This window comes from Capra hircus, chromosome 3, assembly GCF_001704415.2.
Source record: "Capra hircus breed San Clemente chromosome 3, ASM170441v1, whole genome shotgun sequence".
NCBI lineage: Eukaryota > Metazoa > Chordata > Mammalia > Artiodactyla > Bovidae > Capra > Capra hircus.
The window spans coordinates 114187451-114206926 of NC_030810.1; the positions used below are offsets into that span (position 1 = coordinate 114187451).

At 35.7% G+C, this 19476-nt stretch overlaps 1 protein-coding gene across 5 annotated transcripts in view; it reads left to right on the forward strand.

The window, feature by feature from the left end:
* NUF2 (NUF2, NDC80 kinetochore complex component) overlaps positions 1-19250 on the forward strand; it is a 42273-nt gene extending 23023 nt beyond the window's left edge. For 4 of the 5 annotated variants that reach the window (XM_013975335.2, XM_005677114.3, XM_013975346.2 and 1 more), the window contains exons 9-14: positions 533-595; positions 2641-2778; positions 4880-5020; positions 6484-6659; positions 7885-8020; positions 18831-19250. In XM_013975335.2, the coding sequence (XP_013830789.2) occupies positions 533-595; positions 2641-2778; positions 4880-5020; positions 6484-6659; positions 7885-8020; positions 18831-18968 (792 nt within the window). In that variant the 3' untranslated portion in view covers positions 18969-19250. The remainder of the gene's footprint in view (positions 1-532; positions 596-2640; positions 2779-4879; positions 5021-6483; positions 6660-7884; positions 8021-18830) is intronic. The other variant, XM_013975353.2, reaches the window with a different exon arrangement.

The window sequence follows — 19476 nt, forward strand, 5'->3', positions numbered from 1 at the left end:
GCTTGAATATCTAGCTCAAGGTGGTTCACAGTTTCAACATGAACTCATGTTATCTTCTTTTCATATTTTTTGAACCTGGGTTTTTGGCTTTTGCCATAATAAAACACAAGTGCTGTGTGAATATTATCATGCAATAGGAAATGATAATTGCCTGTGACCCATGATTCTAAGATGTTTTCAGTACTCAGTTTTTATAGTATACCATACCCATCCAATTTGGAAGAAGTTGTAGCTGTTTAAGAATAAAATAAAAATAGTATTTTTCTTTCAATTTGCATATATTGCTTTTTCAAGGGGCTACTAAGTTGTTAGCACATAAATACTCAGTTATTGGAATTTAATGACCCAATAAAGGATCTGTTAGGGGTTTATTATAATAGCCTTAGGGTCATAATGAACAGAGAAAGTTTGGGAATATCGGGTCTAATCTGTTTAATTCCTCTACTTTCTGACTTCTGTTTTGTTAAAAAGCATTGACTAAATTTAAATATGTTTGAATCACTGGAAAATAGTTGTTTGCTTTTTTCCCTAGATAGTGCTGCAAGAGGGAAATTCACAAAAGAAATCAGATATTTCAGAGAAAACTAAGCGTTTGGTAAGCATCTTTTCATTTAGCATTTAAGGTTTGAATCTTGTGTGTAGGAGTATTTTAACTGTGCGTTATTATTAAATGTTTCTCTCTTCCCTTTAAGTGAAGTTAATTTAACTTTTTCCAGTAGAATAGATGACTATTGTTTTAAAAAATACAGAAACACAGAAATGAATGACAAAGTGAAAATCACCTGCAAATTCACCACACAGTGAGATACATGTCACAGATTACATTTCTCTAAGCAAATATACATATATATATATATGTAATTTTACATAAATGATATACTCTATGTGACTCAAAGCTGCTTTTTTTCACTTTATGGTATAGTTATCATATCTATATAGATCCCCATTATTTTGATAACTGCACCTTAATGTCAATCCTGTGTCCTATTGATAGACATTCACATTGCTTCTGACTTTTTGCTATTGAACAATAGCCTGTGTGTGCTACACACCTATACATGTACCTGTATATTTGCCCACCAGGCTGCTTTTTATCTTAGTAGATTCCTAAATGTATGGTTTTGGAGCTAAAGAAAATTATACTTAAATTTAGCCCACGTTGCCAAACTGACTTCTAAAAAGATACCAGTATAGAATATGAGAGTATTCCTTTCTCTGCATCATTGTCAAAATTGGATATTTTTATGTTTTTCTTTTCTTTTTAATCTGTGTCATTCTTATAGAGGAATAAACGTCTCATCTTCATTTTGGTTTTTTTGATTTTCAGTGATTTAGACCACTTTATTCAGAGGTTTTTTATTATTTCTTACTTTGTGAATTACCTGTTTATGTTCCTTTTAAATTTCACTTTTTTTAAACCTCCATGAGTTAGGGGTTTTAGCTCTATTTGTCTTTCAAATTCATCATTTTTTCCTATTAGAAGGTTCATGTTTTTATGTAGTAAAATTGATAGACATAGGCTTCTATATTTGGGATTAAGTCTATGTATAGAAAGGCCTATCTCATTCCTCATTTTTTTTAATCCCATATTTTTTCATTGTACTTTTATGATGTCCCTATTATTTTGATACTTGTATTTTATAACTATCTAAAACTTACTTTAATTTAAATATTCCTTATTTTTCAATCACTCTTTTTATTGCCAAATGTTTTTATCAGAGTAGTATTGACTGTGGTTCAATTTTATTCATTTCTCTCTCCCATTTAAATCTATATTAAAATAAAATCACTTTGTATTTATATATAATATCAAATTTTAGAGTTTTTGTGAAGGGACTAAAAGTGATAAAGAGTCAGTGCTAATGTAAGGAAAATGACCTTTAATTTCATAGGGTATTAAACGAGTAGATAACATGGTGGTATGCTAAATTCTAATAATAAAATAACAAATATATTGTTTCAAACATTCAGTTTTGGCTTCTGAGTTAGTTGATGAAAAAGTGAGAACTTTAAAAAACTTTTTAGTTAAAAATAATTTAGACCAATTATACAAGTGATACAGTAATGCATTCCTGTTGTAAATATATATATACTGAGTACCTTCGCAGTGCTGTTACTTTCTTTGGGTTGTGGGAGAGCAAAAATAACTGTTCTTAACCCCAGGTTGCTCAGTTAATTCAGAGACACATATTAAATACGTAATTATAATTATCATGTACATGATTATACTGTTTATAGAAAGAATATAGAGTAGGTAGGAACAGGATTTTCAAAGGTCAATGGAAATTCATTTGCAGTACAGGAATCGAATGGCCGTATTCCGAGATAGAGAGAGATCACTTGTAATTGTCCAGACATAAGGCAGACTGGAATTACCAGATTGTAGGCTGTAGTAGGAAGCTGGTAGAAGATGACACTGGACAGGAGGGTAAGAGCTACATGATATTGTACAAGGGAGCCTAATCTCTGGCCTGTAGACAGATGTGAGCCATCAAGCAGGAAAGTGATATGGTCAGAATTTAATATGTTGTTCTGACTACAAAAAAAACAGAGCCAATTTCTTTTTTCTTTTCCATTATTATAGTGGCAAATCACTAGTTTTATTATTATATCTAATATATTTAAATGTTTTTTCAACAGAATGAACTAAAATTGTCAGTGGTTTCTTTGAAAGAAATACAAGAGAATTTGAAAACAAAAATTGTGGATTCTCCAGAGAAAGTTAAGAATTATAAAGAAAAAATGAAAGATACAGTCCAGAAGCTTAAAAATTCCAGAGTGAGTTTTCTTTTTATTTTGATGCTTTTCTGTCCCTCTTATTTTTTAACAACTCTTATTTAATCATGTGTTAATTTTCTAATTTCTAAATTATCTATACATCTCTCCCTCTTAGACTTTTTGCCCTTGTCTCTAACTTTTAGCTCTTCTCTAAAGTGGATATAAGAAAAGAAGTATAATTTCAAGACATTTTTTAAATTATGCAACAAATTTTTTTTGCCCTGGGTGATCAAAAACAGAAGTGATTTGTCCTCGTAAGACTTAGTCACTATATCTTAAGGGAGAATGGTGTTATAATCAGTTATATAATTTTAAATTATAATATAGTTATAATTATATTTATATGATATGTTTATAATTATAATTACATATATTTATATAATTATATAATTATACTTATAGTTATATAATTTTACATTATGTAATTACATAATTTTATAATCAGTTATATAACTTTAATATATACTATGAAAAAGTATAGGATATGCATGTATGGAGGCAGGAAATATATGGGAATTCTGTACCTTCTGCTTAATTTTGCAGTGTGCCTAAAACTGCCCTAAAAACAGTGTTTTTTTTTTTAAGCACCAAAAAGAGAAACAAATAAATAATAAATAGCATAGGGTGCTTCAGAAAAAGCATAATGAGAGTATTCTAGTTTAGTATTGTGAAAGTTAGAGGTAAAGATGGGGAGGAAGTAGAAATTTATGCTTACATCTGAAGGATGAACAGAGGTTATCTTAGTAAATTTATACTCTGAAGAGTATTCAAGACAAAGAGAATAGCATGTGCCAGTTGTTTGAGGTAAGTAGTAGAGAGGAAGTTATATTCAAAGAAGACAGTATGATGTATAAGGAGAATGGTGTGAGATGATGGACAAATAGGCCATGAGCAGGTTTTTCAGGATGCTGGATTTTACCATAAGAGCAGGAGTGCACCATTGGCTAATTTATGAGTCTGGGATGTTGGAACATGGTTTGATTTATGTTTAAAAAAGATTATGAGCTACAGTGGGAGGTAGATTTAGGAGGGGATAGAAGTAGAAGTGGGTAGACAATTTAGCATCCTTTATGAGGAAAAGTTTAAGAACTATTAATTGAAAAAAAGTTTCTGATTTATTTCTGAATTTGTTATTTAAGTCATTTCTGATAATTGAGAATTATCACAAGAGAATAGACAAAAATTAATAGAACAGTAGTGAGAGCCCAGAAATAGATCTGAGTTTTTGAGGTCTATTTATTTAATAAGCAATTTTGGTTCAATTGGCTGTTCATCTAGAAGAAAAGTAAGTTGGGTCTGTACCTTGTACCGTTTACAAAGATAAATTCTAATTGGATTAGAAATTTAACAGTTTTAGGTGAACATTGATATTATCTTGGATAGAATTTTAAAATTAAGATTGAAAACCCAAAAACTGCAGAAAAAAGTAGACCTGTGAAACATATATAACGCATATGATAGGTAAAGGGATTATATCCATGATATGCAAAGACACAAAAGAGTATTTACAAATTAGTAGGAAAAAGACAGCTTAATGGAAAAATGAGCAGTGCTATGATTAAGCATTTCACTGAAGACAAAATCCACTGGCTAATAAAGCGGGAAGAAAGGGTAAACTCAGAAAGAAGCCTTTGTATTATTGCAGTACTTGTGGTAAACATGTGCTCATTTCCTAATTTTAGAAGAAGAATTAATCGTTTTGAAAGAATTACTTGTAGTAATAGTTATACAAATGAATAGGAAGATTGTAATTGGTAATATAATTGCCCAGGAGTAATTGGGAGTAGTTTGAGTATTAGCAGAAATGAACTCTTTTAAAATCATTACAAATAACCTTTGGAAGGTACTTCAATGAGTGGTTTAGTAAAATTATGGTATGTTTTCTTTGTTCAAGGATATTTAACAATTAGGAAACCTAATTATATGTGCTTAGACACATGTCAGTAATATTGCTTTGTTACTGACCTAGAAACTTAATTGTTCTTTGCTCTTAAGCTTTCAGTATTAAATACAGAAATTAAGAGCAAACAAATTGACATTACTGCAGTTTCATAAAGGAGAGTGTCAAACCGGTATCTGTGTCTTTTTTTTTCTTTCAAAGCAAGAAGTAATGGAAAAATATGAAATCTATCGAGACTCTGTTGACTGTCTACCTTCATGTCAGCTGGAAGTGCAGTTATATCAAAAGAAAATACAGGACCTTGCAGATAATAGAGAAAAATTAACTACTATCTTAAAGGAGGTTTGTATTGTATGGAATTTTTATGCTTTTTTATTATGTAATAGTTTACTGTAGTCCCTCGGATTTGCTTTTACTTTCTGTTGCTACTTTCTTACCAAAAAGCAGGATCATTCTACAGTATAATAGATGTGGCAATGTACGCTCAGGAATAAAACACTATTCTTTTTAAACATAGCAGTAGTAGACCCATTGTTACCTTCAGATGAAATGAGTAATAAATTAATTAACATAGCATATTGCCGTGTATATTTTGGGGAAAAGTCATGGAATTTTAAACTTGTTCTGACAGTTGGAAATGATCTTCTAGACAGTAAGCATAAAGTCCCAACTTACTGCCTAACACTGTAGCTAGGATATATAAAGAGATTTAAGATTGATGATACAGACCCTGCCCTGAATGATGATGGACCTCTAATGCCAACATTTTGAAAGTTTCTCAGGCTAGAAACCTGAAAATCTTTTTCACTTCATCATACCAATCCAGACTGTGCCCAGGATCACTAACATAGATTTCGATGAAAGATTTCTCTTTTCAGGGAAGAAGGGGCTGGAAGGTGAGATTGTCTGGGATATTCTTTCCCAATTACATACTTCCCTTATCTCCCATCATGAGTCAGCAAAAAATAAAGAGGCGGGGGGTTGGGGGGGGGGGGAGGATTGAGATCTACTGCTTTAAATTGTTTCTAGGGTCTACTCTTTCCTCTTTATTTCTGCTCCTTTAATTCAGACCCTTTCCCCCTGAAACCTAGCCTGTTGGCTGATCTTGATATGTTCCTCTTGTGTTGCCCAGTATCCGAGTCCCCAAAACTGAGAGAATAAGACATCCATAAGCAATGCAGAAGCATAAAGGGGTTTATTGCTAGCTCGAGCCAGGGCTCGTGTCACATCCAACACAGTGGAGTAGAACAAGAGCCCGGAGCCCAGATTTACAGCAGTATTTATAAGTTTAGAACAAAGACAGGGAGTTGGCAAGGGTTGATTGGCTGCAGGGGTTTCCTGGTATTTACTGATTGGCCAGTTATCATCCCTCTGATTGGCCAGAGTTATCATCTCTCTGATTGGCCAGAGTGATCTTCCCCGGAAGCCCCAGAAGCATGACTCAGGGATTATTTTTGGCCTAGTTAGTGCACCTCTCTGAGCCTGTCCTGGCTCTGGTGAGGTTGTAACACTCTGTTCTGGTCCTTGCTGATAAAATGATGTGATAAACACCTCTCTCTAGGTGTCAAATACTTTCTCAGGATCCCTAGTGCCTTCCTAGGGATTCTCCAGGCAAGAACACTGGAGTGGGTTGCCATTTCCTTCTCCTTGTCTTTTGTTGAGTCTGCATTCTTGTGTTGGGCTTTCAGTTTTTAAACAGTTTTATCACATTTTGAAATTGTGTTTTATTACAGCTCATCCTTGAAGACAGTCCTTTGTAAATTCTAATTTGTTGTATTGACTTTAAAATCTCATATAAAATATAGAGCCTGAACTTGGAGGACCAAATTGAGAGTGATGAGTCAGAACTGAAGAAATTGAAGACTGAAGAAAACTCCTTTAAAAGACTGATGATTGCAAAGAAGGAAAAACTTGCCACAGCACAGTTCAGAATAAATAAGAAGCATGAGGATGTCAAGCAGTACAAACGCACAGTGATTGAGTATGAACTTATTTTCAATTGAATGTATTAGAAAGTAATTAGGAAAGCCTAATTCATTTTATTTTCCTTAAGATTCCAAACCTCCTGTAATTTCAAAAAGGTATTCCACCTTTGGGTGACTAAAGCAGTTGTGGCTTATAATGCTGCCACATCTAAATGTATAGAGATGTTTTAGGTATTCGTTTTTTAGTTTATTTTCCTGATAATCACAATTCTAAATCTTCTGCATAATTTGTTAGAAGGGTTCTAGTGCTATTGCTTATTTCAGTACATTTCAGAGCCAGCTATCCAGAGTTGTATTAGAATAAATCAACTGCTACTACTGCTGCTAAGTCACTTCAGTCATGTCAGACTCTGTGTGACCCCATAGATGGCAGCCCACCAGGCTCCCCCGTCCCTGGGATTCTCCAGGCAAGAACACTGGAGGGGGTTGCCGTTTCCTTCTCCAGTGCATGAAAGTGAAAAGTGAAAGTGAAGTCGTTCAGTCGTATCTGACTCTTAGCGACCCCATGGACTGCAGCCTACCAGCCTCCTCCATCCATGGGATTTTCCAGGCAAGAGTACTGGAGTGGGGTGCCATTGCCTTCTCTGAGAATAAATCAACTAGTTCATGTTATTGTTCAGCTAGTCTAGAGCATTATAGCATATTTTGAGAAAAAGTCTTCCATTTTTATTTAAGTACCAAGTACTTTGCAAGAATTTTGTCACCGTGGTTGTTGGCTAGTATGTTTGGATGTTTCACTGGTAGAATCTTCTTCCCATCAGTTCTAAAAATGTGTTTTTAGAATAAATGCCCCAGATATGTCTATGAGATGACACTATTTCAGTTTGTAAAAGGTATATTAGGATGGTCTGAAGATTTCCTTTCCTCTTCCTCATGCAGATGAAGAAAAAGGGCAGAATCTGAGGGTTTCAGTTTGTCACTTACCTTGCAGGAAAGTTGTATTAATTCACACTCCCACCAATAGTCATGAGTGAGTGCAGCTGGGAGAGGTGACTTAAAAATCTCATTTTTAAATAACAGCTTTGTGTGGAGGAGCTTACTCTTCCTAATTATAGCACCACCTTGTGATTCTCATCTGCTTGCTTTTAAATCTTGAGATGTAGGTGTGTCAGCCAAATATTGATACAAATAATCTCTTTGGAATCAAAACTAGAGTTAAATGTTTGACTGTTTAAATGCTTAAGTGGAATTATAATTTCACCTGTCTCTCTTTTCCTTTAGAGACTGTAATAAAGTTCAAGAAAAAAGAGGTGCTGTCTATGAGCGAGTAACCACAATTAATCAAGAAATCCAAAAAATTAAATTTGGAATTCAGCAACTAAAAGATGCTGCTGAAAGGGAGAAACTGAAGTCTCGGGTGAGTATATGTTCATAAGAAATAATTTCAGATAATCTCGTGGGTTTAAAATGTAAATTATGTCACCCTCATTTTGAAGATTTTGTCAGTTCTTCAGAGTAAAAATTGGCCCCTCAGGTTTGTTCCTTTTGTTTCCATTTGTAGTATCTTTTCCATTACCCTGGGATAGTTTGCATGTATGCCTCCTCACACCTTTTCCTTACTCACCTTTTTTCCCTGTCAGCACCTAGAGTCGTGCTTTGCAGTAAGAGTAGGTGCTCCATAAAGTTTCTGAATGTTTTTGATAAATTAACTTAGATGGTGATTTAAAGTAAAGTCTTCCAAAAAATTTTTGTATCTTCTTTCTGATAAAAGAATCTCAAAATTGTTTCTTAGGATCTGTTTAAATGTATTTGAGTTGTTACCTGAAACAAAGTAGCTTAGGTTGGCTCCTGTATTTTGAGATTTTTTAATGATAATTTTATCACAATTACCAAGTTACTTTGCCTGTTTCAAGTATATTTATTTTATTGTTTCATAGACAGTCTCAAGTTTAGTGTGGACAGGCGTCTTCTACATTTTTGTCTTCCAGAATATCAGTACAGCGCCACACATGTTCCCTGCTTCTGTTTTTCCTTGACTGCCAAAGACCCAAAGACGTTGTTTATTCCTACTCTGTTTATCACATTATCATTCTCTCTTTAACCTTTAACTTTGTCCCGTAGCCTCAAGATGGTCCCAAACTGCTCTACCAGGAGTCACTAAAAATAGCCCTTTATCATGTAAAATCCCTTGGCCTCTTTTTATTTTTCATTTTGCTTCATCTTGCCTACATTGATATCCTACAACCTCTGAAACCTGAAAGATATTTAAACATGCTGTCATTACCTTTCACCATTTACATTTTATTTGCAAGGATTCTTAATACTAAAAGAAAGAATCACAGTAAACAATCCCCTCATCTGTTCTCAGGAATCTTTATCCTCTGAAACATTAAGTTGTTAGCACGTGCACATGTAAGTTTATATATACAGCTGAGAATTATCTCAGGGCTGCTTTAAAAGGAAGGAAAGAAAGAAAGGAAAGAAAGAAAAAGAAAATAGTTGGGATTCCTCTTCCATGGGCTGCCCAGTACACTGTCGTGAGTTTTTCTTTCTTTTTACACTCCAATTACTTTTCTTTTACATTCCAACTACTTTCCTTCAACTGGATATTTGCCAATCCTTTGGCCCTCAGTTTATCTCTGGAATGGGGGTTAGAAAAACCTTATTTAATCCTACTACTTTACCAAATCATATGAGCAGATTTATTATCGGCTTGTCCGATATAATTAATGAACCAGTTACTAATATAAGTACCTTTTGTCTGTGATCATAAAAGGTGCCTGTCCCTGCTTTAAATTCCTTTTAGTTTTGTGCATATGTGTCTCATCAATAATATTTTAAGTGTCTTAACAATAATGATCAAATTTTTTACCTTAGTATGTCATGCCAAACCATGCCTAGAATGGTGCCTTATATTGTAGTATGCTTTCCATAAATATTTGTAGCATGCTGTTTCTTAAAACTAGCAATGTATTAGAATACAATAAAGAATTCAAAAAAATTAAAGATGAGCAACCCCTCACCCAAATATATTGAATTAGAACCATCAGCAGTGGGGCCCGTGAACCTAAATTTTTTAGCATAACTCTTGAGAACCACTGATGTATTCTGCTTCATTGTTTCAGTATTACAAAGCTCATCACCAGGCAAGCTGTTCTACTAGGTCAGCTTTAGTTATTAAAATGTTACCTCTTGTTTTGAGTTTAAAATTTTTCATTTCTGTACTCTAGTGGACCAAGATCATCTTTCTGGAAAAAATCTGTACCCTCTTCTGCTTAATAAAATTGTGCTTAAGGTATTTGAGGATAAAGATCGTGGGTTCTTTCAGCCTTCTCATCAGGCTAATTAGTGCTCGTTTTCCAGCCACTCTTTATATAGATTAATTTCCATTCTGTTTACTGTCCTCTGCTCTGTTTTCTGCTTTTTTTATTCTACTTAATATGTAGAAATCAGTCCTGAACGTAGTCTTCCAAGTAATGGTGTCACCAGCCACAGAGCACAATGCTTTTGTTAAATGAAGCATAATATCAAGGTGGATTTTTAGCAGCAGCGAAACTTTCGATGCAGTTAGTTGTTCAACTTGTTAAGTTGTTCTACCTTTACCCAGATGACATTGTCATATCCGTTTGTTCCAAAATAGCTTGGGAGAGTCTCTAAGTCCTGTGATGACACTGAGACACATTTTGTCAAAAAGAAAAAACCCTTTTGCTTACTTTATAATCATCTTTCATGAAAAGGAAAGAAGGATGTGTTAAAATTGCCAAATTTTTCTTTTCATAATTTTGTTGGATCCTAATGATCCTTCTTTTTCATTAAAAATCCTTTTCCATAGATATTTCATCACTTCTAGCTTCAATTGTCATCTTTATTTATAAAGCTTTCAAAAATCTATTTTTCCTATTCTGTCCACCTCAACTCTACTCCTTATTTTAGCTGCCTGATGGATATTTTCAGTGGATAAGCTTATTATTACAAAATAACATTTATGAAATTTAACATCTTTCAATGTCTTTCCTCTTCCTCACCCTCACTTTCTTCTTCCCCCTCTGCCTCTGTCTCCTTCCCCTTCCCTTTTCCTCTCCTTTTCATTTAGTTTCCTCATATTCTTCAGTGGCATCATCATTTCCAAAATATCACAAAGAGTTGCAGTTTTGGATTTTCTTTAAATAATCCTGATATCCAAATAGTCACCAAGTTAATGTCATGACTTGTAAAAACTCATTGATAACTATTCATAACAACTGTTTTCTAATCATATTTCTATTACATCATTTTCTAATATTTGTGAATTGCAGCAAAAACTTGTAAAATTTATTCCTTAAGATTTCCTGCATCAAATCTGCCCTGAATCCTAAGTAAGGCCAAATTATTCCTGTTAAAATATCACTCTTATTGCTACACTTTCTTGTTTAAAACCCAAATTCCCTGTTTTCCTGTAGTTATTTCTACATTTAGTCAACCATTCAGCAAATGGTCTATATACCTACAAGATTGTTGATGTTCAGTTTTTAAATCGTATCTGACTCTTTGCGGCCCTGTGGACTGTAGCTCACCAGGCTCCTCTGTCCATGAACTTCTCTAGACAAGAGTACTGGAGTGGGGAGTCATTCCCTTCTCCAGGGGATCTTCCTGACCCAGGGATCAAACTTGGGTCTCCTGCATTGCAGGCGGATTCTTTACCATCTGAGCCACCAGGGAAGCCCCATATCTCCTGGAGTTTCCTCAGGTTCATGTCCATTGAGCTGGAGATGCTCTCTAACGATCTTATCTTCTGCTGCTGGCTTCTTCTTTTGCCTTGAATCTTTCCCAGGATCAGGGTCCTTTCCAATGAATCAGCTCTTTGCATCACGTGGCTAAAGTGTTGGAGCTGCAGCTTCAGTTGTTCCAATGAATTTTCAGGGTTGATTTTCTTTAGAATTGACTGGTTTGATCTCCTTGCAGTCCAGTGGGCTCTCAAATCTTCTCCATCACCACAATTTGAATGCATCAGTTATTCAGCACTTAGCCTTCCTTATAGTCCACCTGTCACATCCATACATGACTGCTGGAAAGACCATAGCTTTAACTAGGCAGATCTTTGTCAGCCAAGTGACATCTCTGCATTTTAATATGCTATCTAGTTTGTCGTAGCTTTCTTCCAAGGAGCAAGTGTCTTAATTTCATGGCTGCATTCACCATTTGCAGTGATTTTGAAGCCCAAGAAAATAAAATTTGTTGCTGCTTCTACCTTTTCCCTTCTATTTGCCATAAAGTGATGGGATCAGATGCCATGATCTGTTTTTTTGATGTTGATTTTCAAGTCAGCTTTTTTATTTTCCTCCCTTGTCAAGAGGCTCTTTAGTTCCTCTTCACATTCTGCCATTAGAGTAGTATCATCTTCATGTCTGAGGTTGTTGTTGATATTCTCCCGGCAGTCTTTATTCCCACTTGTGATTCGTTCAGTTCAGCATTTTTCATGATGTTATCTGCATATAAGTTAAATAAGCAAGATGACAATATACAACCTTAACTTGATAATTTTGAACCAGTCAGTTGTTTCATGTCTGGTTTTAACTATTGCTTCTTGACCTGCGGAAAGGTTTCTCAGGAGGCAGGCAAAGACATCTAGTATTACCATTTCTAAGAATTCTCAACAGTTTGTTGTGATCCACAAAGTCAAATGAAGCCAAAATAGGTGTTTTTTTCTGAAAAACTCTGTTACTTTCTCCCTGATCCAACAAATGTCACAATTTGATCTCATCCTCTGCCTTTCCTAAACCCAGTTTGTACATCTGGAAGTTCTCTGTTCACATACTTCAGACTCCTTACTTGAAGGATTTTGAGCATAACCTTTCCAGCATGTGAAATAAGCACAATTGTACAATAGTTCGAACATTCTTTGGCATTGCCCTTCTTTGGAATTGTAATGAAAACTGCTCTTTTCCAGTCTTGTGACCATTCCCAAGTTTTCCAAATTTGCTGACATACTGAGTACAGCATTTTAACAGCGTCATTTTTAGGATTTTTAAATTGCTCAGCTGGAATTTTGTCATCTCCACTAGCTTTGTTCGTAGGAATGCTTCTAAGGCCCACTTGACTTCACACTCTAGGATGTCCAGCTCTAGGTGAGCGACCGCACCATTGTGGTTCCTTGAGTCATTACGACCGTTCTTGTATTATCCTTCTGTTTTCTGTGTATTCTTACCAATTGCTCTTTTAATCTTTTCTGCTTCTGTTGAGTCCTACCATTTCTGTCCTTTATTGTGCTCATCCTTCCATCTCACATGCTAGTAACGTAATGCTCAAAATTCTCCAAGCCAGGCTTCAGCAATACATGAACCGTGAACTTCCAGATGTTTAAGCTGGTTTTAGAAAAGGCAGAGGAACCAGAGATCAAATTGCCAACATCCACTGGATTATTGAAAAAGCAAGAGGGTTCCAGAAAAACATCTATTTCTGCTTTATTGACTATGCCAAAGCCTTTGACTGTGTGGATCACAATAAACTGTGGAAAATTCTGAAAGAGATGGAAATACCAGACCACTTGACCTGCCTCTTGAGAAACCTATATGCAGGTCAGGAAGCAACAGTTAGAACTGGACATGGAACAACAGACTGGTTCCAAAAGGAAAAGGAGTACGTCAAGGCTGTATATTGTCACCCTGCTTATTTAACTTCTATGCTGAGTACATCATGAGAAACGCTGGGCTGAAAGAAGCACAAGCTGGAATCAAGATTGCTGGGAGAAATATCAATAACCTCAGATATGCAGATGACACCACCCTTATGGCAGAAAGTGAAGAGGAACTCAAGCCCCTTGATGAAAGTGAAAGAGGACAGTGAAAAAGTTGGCTTAAAGCTCACCCTTCAGAAAACGAAGATCATGGCATCTGGTCCCATCACTTCATGGGAAATGGACGGGCAAACAGTGGTAACAGTGTCAGACTTTATTTTTGGGGGGCTCCAAAATCACTGCAGATGGTGACTGCAACCATGAAATTAAAAGACGCTTACTCTTTGGAAGAAAAGTTATGACCAACCTAGATAGTATATTCAAAAGCAGAGACATTACTTTGCCGACTAAGGTCCATCTAGTCAAGGCTATGGTTTTCCCAGTAGTCATGTATGGATGTGAGAGTTGAACTGTGAAGAAGGCTGAGCGCCGAAGAATTGATGCTTTTGAACTGTGGTGTTGGAGAAGACTCTTGAGAGTCCCTTGGACTTCAAGGAGATCCAACCAGTCCATTTTGAAGGAGATCAGCCCTGGGATTTCTTTGGAAGGAATGATGCTAAGGCTGAAACTCCAGTACTTTGGCCACCTCATGCGAAGAGTTGACTCATTGGAAAAGACTCTGATGCTGAGAGGGATTGGGGTCAGGAGGAGAAGGGGTCGACAGAGGATGAAATGGCTGGATGACATCACTAACTCGATGGACGTGAGTCTGAGTGCACTCTGGGAGTTGGTGATGGACAGGGAGGCCTGGTGTGCTGCGATTCATGGGGTCGCAAAGAGTCGGACACGACTTAGAGACTGAACTGAACTGAACTTTCATGAAATGTTCCTGAAGAGCTCCCTATCATTCCCATTCTATCGTTTTCCTATATTTCTTTACATTGCTTATTTAAGAAGGCCTTCTTATGTCTTCTTGCCATTCTCTGGAACTCTGTATTCAGTGGGTATACTTTTCCATTTCTCCCTTGCCTTTTTCTTCTCTTCTTGCCTCAGCTGTTTTTAGAGCTTCATCAGACAACCACTTTCCTTCTTGCTTTTCTTTTTCTTTGGGCTGGCTTTGGTCACTGCCTCCTGTACACTGTTAGGAACTTCTGTCCATAGTTCTTCAGACACTCTGTCTACCAGATTTAATCCGTTAAATCTTTTCATCACCTCTGCTGTATCATAAGGGATTTGATTTAGGTCATACCTGAATGGCCTAGTTGTTTTACTTACTTTTCTCCAATTTAAGCCTGAATTTTGCAATAATGAGCCATAGTCTGCTCCGAGGTTTTTTGTTTGTTTGTTTTTTTACTAACTGTATAGAGCTTCTCCATCTTCGGCTGCAAATAACATAATCAATCTGATTTTAGTATTGACCTTCTGGTGATGTCTATGTGTTGCGTTGTCTCTTGTGCTGTTGGAAGAGGGTATTTGCTATCATCAGTGCCTTCTTTTGGTAAAACTGTTAGCCTTTGCCCTGCTTCATTTTGTACTCAAGGCCAAACTTGCCTGTTATTCTGGATATCCCTTGACTTCCTACTTCCAATCTAATCCCCTGTGTTGAAAAGGGATGTCTTTTTTAGTTCTAGAAAGTGTTGTAGGTCTCATAGAACCAGTCAGCTTTAGCTTTTTCTGCATTAGTGGTTGGGGCATAGACTTGGATTACCGTGATATTGAATGGTTTGCCTTGGAAACAAACCAGGATTGTTCTGTCATTTTTGAGATTGTACCCAAGTACTCCATTTCGGACTCTTTTGTTAGCTAGGAAGGCTACTACTACATTTTGCTAAGGAATTCTTGTCCAAGTAGTAGATACAATGATCATCTGAATTAAATTTGCCTATTCCTGTCCATGTTTAGTTCCCTAATTCCTAAGATGTTGATGTTCACTCTTGCCATCTCCTGCTTGACCACATCCAATTTACTTTGCATGAACCTGACATTCCAGGTTCCTGTGCAGTATTATTCTTTATAGAGTATTGCAGTATTATTCTTTATGGCTGAGGTTGTTGATATTTCTCCTGACAGTATTTTTTTTTTTTAATTGAAGAATAAGTGCTTTACAGAATTAGGCAGTTTTCTGTCAAACCTCAACATGAATCAGCCATAGGTATACATATATTCCCTCCCTTTTGAAGCTCCCTCCCATCTCGCTCTCCATCCCACCCCTCTAGGTTGGTACAGAGCCCCTGTTGGACTTTCCTGAACCATACAGCAAATTACCCTTGGCTATCTATTTTACATATGATAATGTAAGTTTCCATGTTACTCTTTCCATGCATCTCACCCTCTTTTCTGGCAGTCTTTATTCCAGCTTATGATTCATCCAGCTCAGCATTTCACCTGATGTTATCTGCATGTAAGTTAAATAAGCAGGATGACAGTATACAGCCTTGGACTTTACTTTCACTACCGGACTTATCCATAAGGGAGCATTTTTTCTGCTTTGGCCCAGCTGCCTAATTCTTTCTGGTGCTATGAGTAACTGTTCTCTGCTCTTGCTTGGTAGCATGTTGGGTGCCTTGCGACCTGGGGCACTCATCTTCTGGCATAGTATCTTTTTACCTTTTCATATTGTGCATGGTGTTCTCCAGGCAAGAATACTGGAGTGGACTGCTATTTCCTTCTCCATTGAACTGCATTTTGCCAGAACTCTTCACTATGACCCATTCATCTTGGTTGGTCCTGCACAGCATGGCTCATAATGTCTTTGAGTTACTTAAGCCTCTTTGCTATGACAAAGCTACGATCCATGAAAGGAATCTACTAGGTAGTAGCCTTTATATTTGATTCAGAGAATAAGTGTGAACAAAGAAGCCATGATCCCTACCTTCTAGGATTATTAAAGTTTTGTATCTAAGCTAATCGTTTTCATTGTTTAAGGTGTAATGAAAAATATATTCTCCGTATAACTTTCTGTGGCTCCTTTCAGATATCGTTGATTTCTCTCCTCACATACTATGGCATTATTAGTCTATTCTGATCTGTGCTGTCCATAGCTACTAGCAACATGTGGCTGTTTACACTTACATTTAAATTAATTTAAATGAAATAAAATTTAAAATTTAGTTCCTGGTTTATACTAGTTATATTTTAAGGGCTGAGTATCCCAACTAGTCTGGATTGTATGTTTCATAGTAGAAAGCATAACTGCATGTCCCATTGTACTGTTATACTACTTACAGTGCTGTTGTAGGAGGCACTCAGTAATATGTTGGTTGATGAGTTAATACATACTTGGTGGATAAATGGCTATATTGGCCGTAAAACTCCATAGATATTATATATTCCTGATATCTCTGATTTGGAAAGTGAGATAATTACCTAGACCAATGCTGTCCAATAGAACTTACTGCTGGGAATGTTCTGTGCTACTGAGTATGGTAGCCATTAGGTACTTGTAGCTACAGTGCATTTGAAGTGTGGCTAGTACAGCTGAGGAGCATGCAACTGTTTAAATTTAAATAATCACATGTTCCTCATGGTTGTCACGTTAGACACTGTAGAACTTGAGTTAGAGTTTAAAAGTATTTAACTTCAGCCAAGCCATCACAGTAAGACTTACTTATTATGCAAGTTAATATAAAATTGCACTTGGATACAGAGTTTAATTGGAAACTGAAATACGTAGCTTTTGTGAGGGCTCTGATCAATTTCTGTTACCATCCTGTGAGGCCTGGCTTAGAACTTCAGATGTTCGTTTGCTTCTGTGGGCATGCCAGTGGAATTGGGCTTTAATATTTCATTCATTCATTGAGGCTCTACCTGCTAGATTTGGTTCCTCCTTGAGAACATAGTTGTCCTCAGGAGAAAATCGTTCCTCTCAGTGTATCTAAATGGTTGATTCAGATATTTAGATTATATATCTTTATTTAGCTACACTTCATTTTAATAGTTTCTCCTGAGTAATGTCTTTCTACCAAATTTATTCAGCTTTTAATATGAATAAATACATATTCCTATATAGAACCATGAATTACATTGATCTGTAGCTGCTGATTGTGCCAGTTTTTTTAAATGATGTTTATATAAGCTAACAACTAATTCACCTTATTATTCCTATAAGCTTTAAGAAATAAAGGTATCAAAATTTTTTTATTTATTTCCCTAATGATTTATATTCCATCATAGTTGTAGTAATTTTATGTCTGATTAGATGTTGGGAATCTAAGTATACTCTTCTGTTTTTGTATTATGATTTAATAATGATCCATGTTTAGATTTTAGGAAAGTGTTTAACCTTCACCATCTATTTATATTTACTTAATCTAGAGCAATAGTTCTCAAACTTGCATAGGTAGCAGTCTCTGGAAATAGTGTTGTTCTTTTTTGAAACATTTTGAATTCATACTATATTTAATTATAATCTATATAATTTGCGCAAAATCAGATAGTATCTACACTAGAATTTAAACGAAGATAATTACTAGCTATACTATGGGTTTAAGAAAAGTTTAATGGGAGCAGCAGTTAAAATTGAAAATATTTATAACCATTATACCCATTTATTGCTTTTTTCTTCCATTGGAAAAGGCCTGCTATTTTATTTCAGTGGTGGAACACCTTTTATAATCTTTCAGCATACTACTTTTTCTTGTATCAAGATTTGAGAATTGTTTTGTGTAAGAAAAGTCAATGCTGCTGCTAAGTCACTTTAGTCGTGTCTGACTCTGTGGGACCCCAAAGACGGCAGCCCACCAGGCTCCCCCGTCCCTGGGATTCTCCAGGCAAGAACACTGGAGTGGGTTGCCATTTCCTTCTCCAATGCATGAAAGTGAAAAGTGAAAGTGAAGTCGCTCGGTCGTGTCCAACCCTCAGCGACTCCATGGACTGCAGCCTACCAGGCTCCTCTGTCCATGGGATTTTCCAGACAGGAGTACTGGAGTGGGGTGCCATCGCCTTCTCCAGAAAAATCAATAATAAATGGATTAAAATTGCATTTGATAAGCATGAGATAAAAGATAATGCATGCAGACTAATTGGTTTATTATTCAGTTGATAAAAATTGTTTTGTAGTTTTTTCTTAATTCTTAACATATCCATATAGGTTTATATGAAAACTCATTATTGCTTATAGTAGGACTGTCCAATCAGTTTATTAAAACAAAGTTATTGGTATATTTTTCAGTCCTGTAGATACTTATTAAACCTGTTTGCATGTAATTTAAATGATGATCAGAGTCAAATGCAGAGGTTATAGCTGTTTACAGAAATCTAGGTATTTGCCTGGTAAACATGAAAAGCTCCAAAGTAAGAACTTTTCTTTGGTTATTAAAAATATGTCCTTAATGTCTTAGAATTCAAGCCATTGTTAATGTCTCTGCTTTGTTCTTTCTAAGTAGCTGACTTTTTGATGTATCTGTGTGGCTTAATAAGAGTAGGCACACGTGTGTCTGTATGTGCTTGTGCATAAGATAATTTAGGCTTTAAAATATTGTGAATAAATATGAATGAGTGTTGCAATTCTTATAACTCACTTTTAGTTTCAGTCATTGCATGGAATAATCCTTATTGTATTTCATTTTCTACTTAGGAAATATTTCTCAGCTTGAAAGCTGCTTTGGAGAAATACCACGAGGGCATTGAAAAGGCAACAGAGGACTGCCATGCTAAAATAGATGCGAAAACAGCTGAACTGAAGAAGAAAATGTTCAGAACCCAACCTGATTAACAGAATTACACATCTTTTTTATAAAAAGCTTGTCAACTTTTAATTTTATATTCTGAAAGGGAATAGTTAAGTTGAAGTTAATGAAAGTATCAAAAGTACCAAATAGTGTTGGCTCAGTCATTTTTTATATACTCTCATAGATTATTATTTTGTAAGATAATACATTTATTGTAGACTTCCATGAACTTAAATTGTGCAGGTATTCATGTCTCTGCTCCTTGTTGTAGTGGTTGAAATAAAACAAACAATTGCATTTGAAATTTTTTTTTCCCTGTTATTTTCATGGCTTTTGTCGCTTCGTTTGTCAACATACAGAGGTCTAGTATTATTGAGCCCTGACTTTGCACCAAGCGTTGTGGGATCTCATTTGGTCTTCACTCAGACAGCTCTAAGTAGACATTTTTATAACTACTTGATGGGTGAAGTAACTATGAAGGTCCTGAAAGAGTAAATAGTTGAGCCAAAATTTGAACTGTGCTTTGTATAATACTGAGGTCTGGAATGTTTT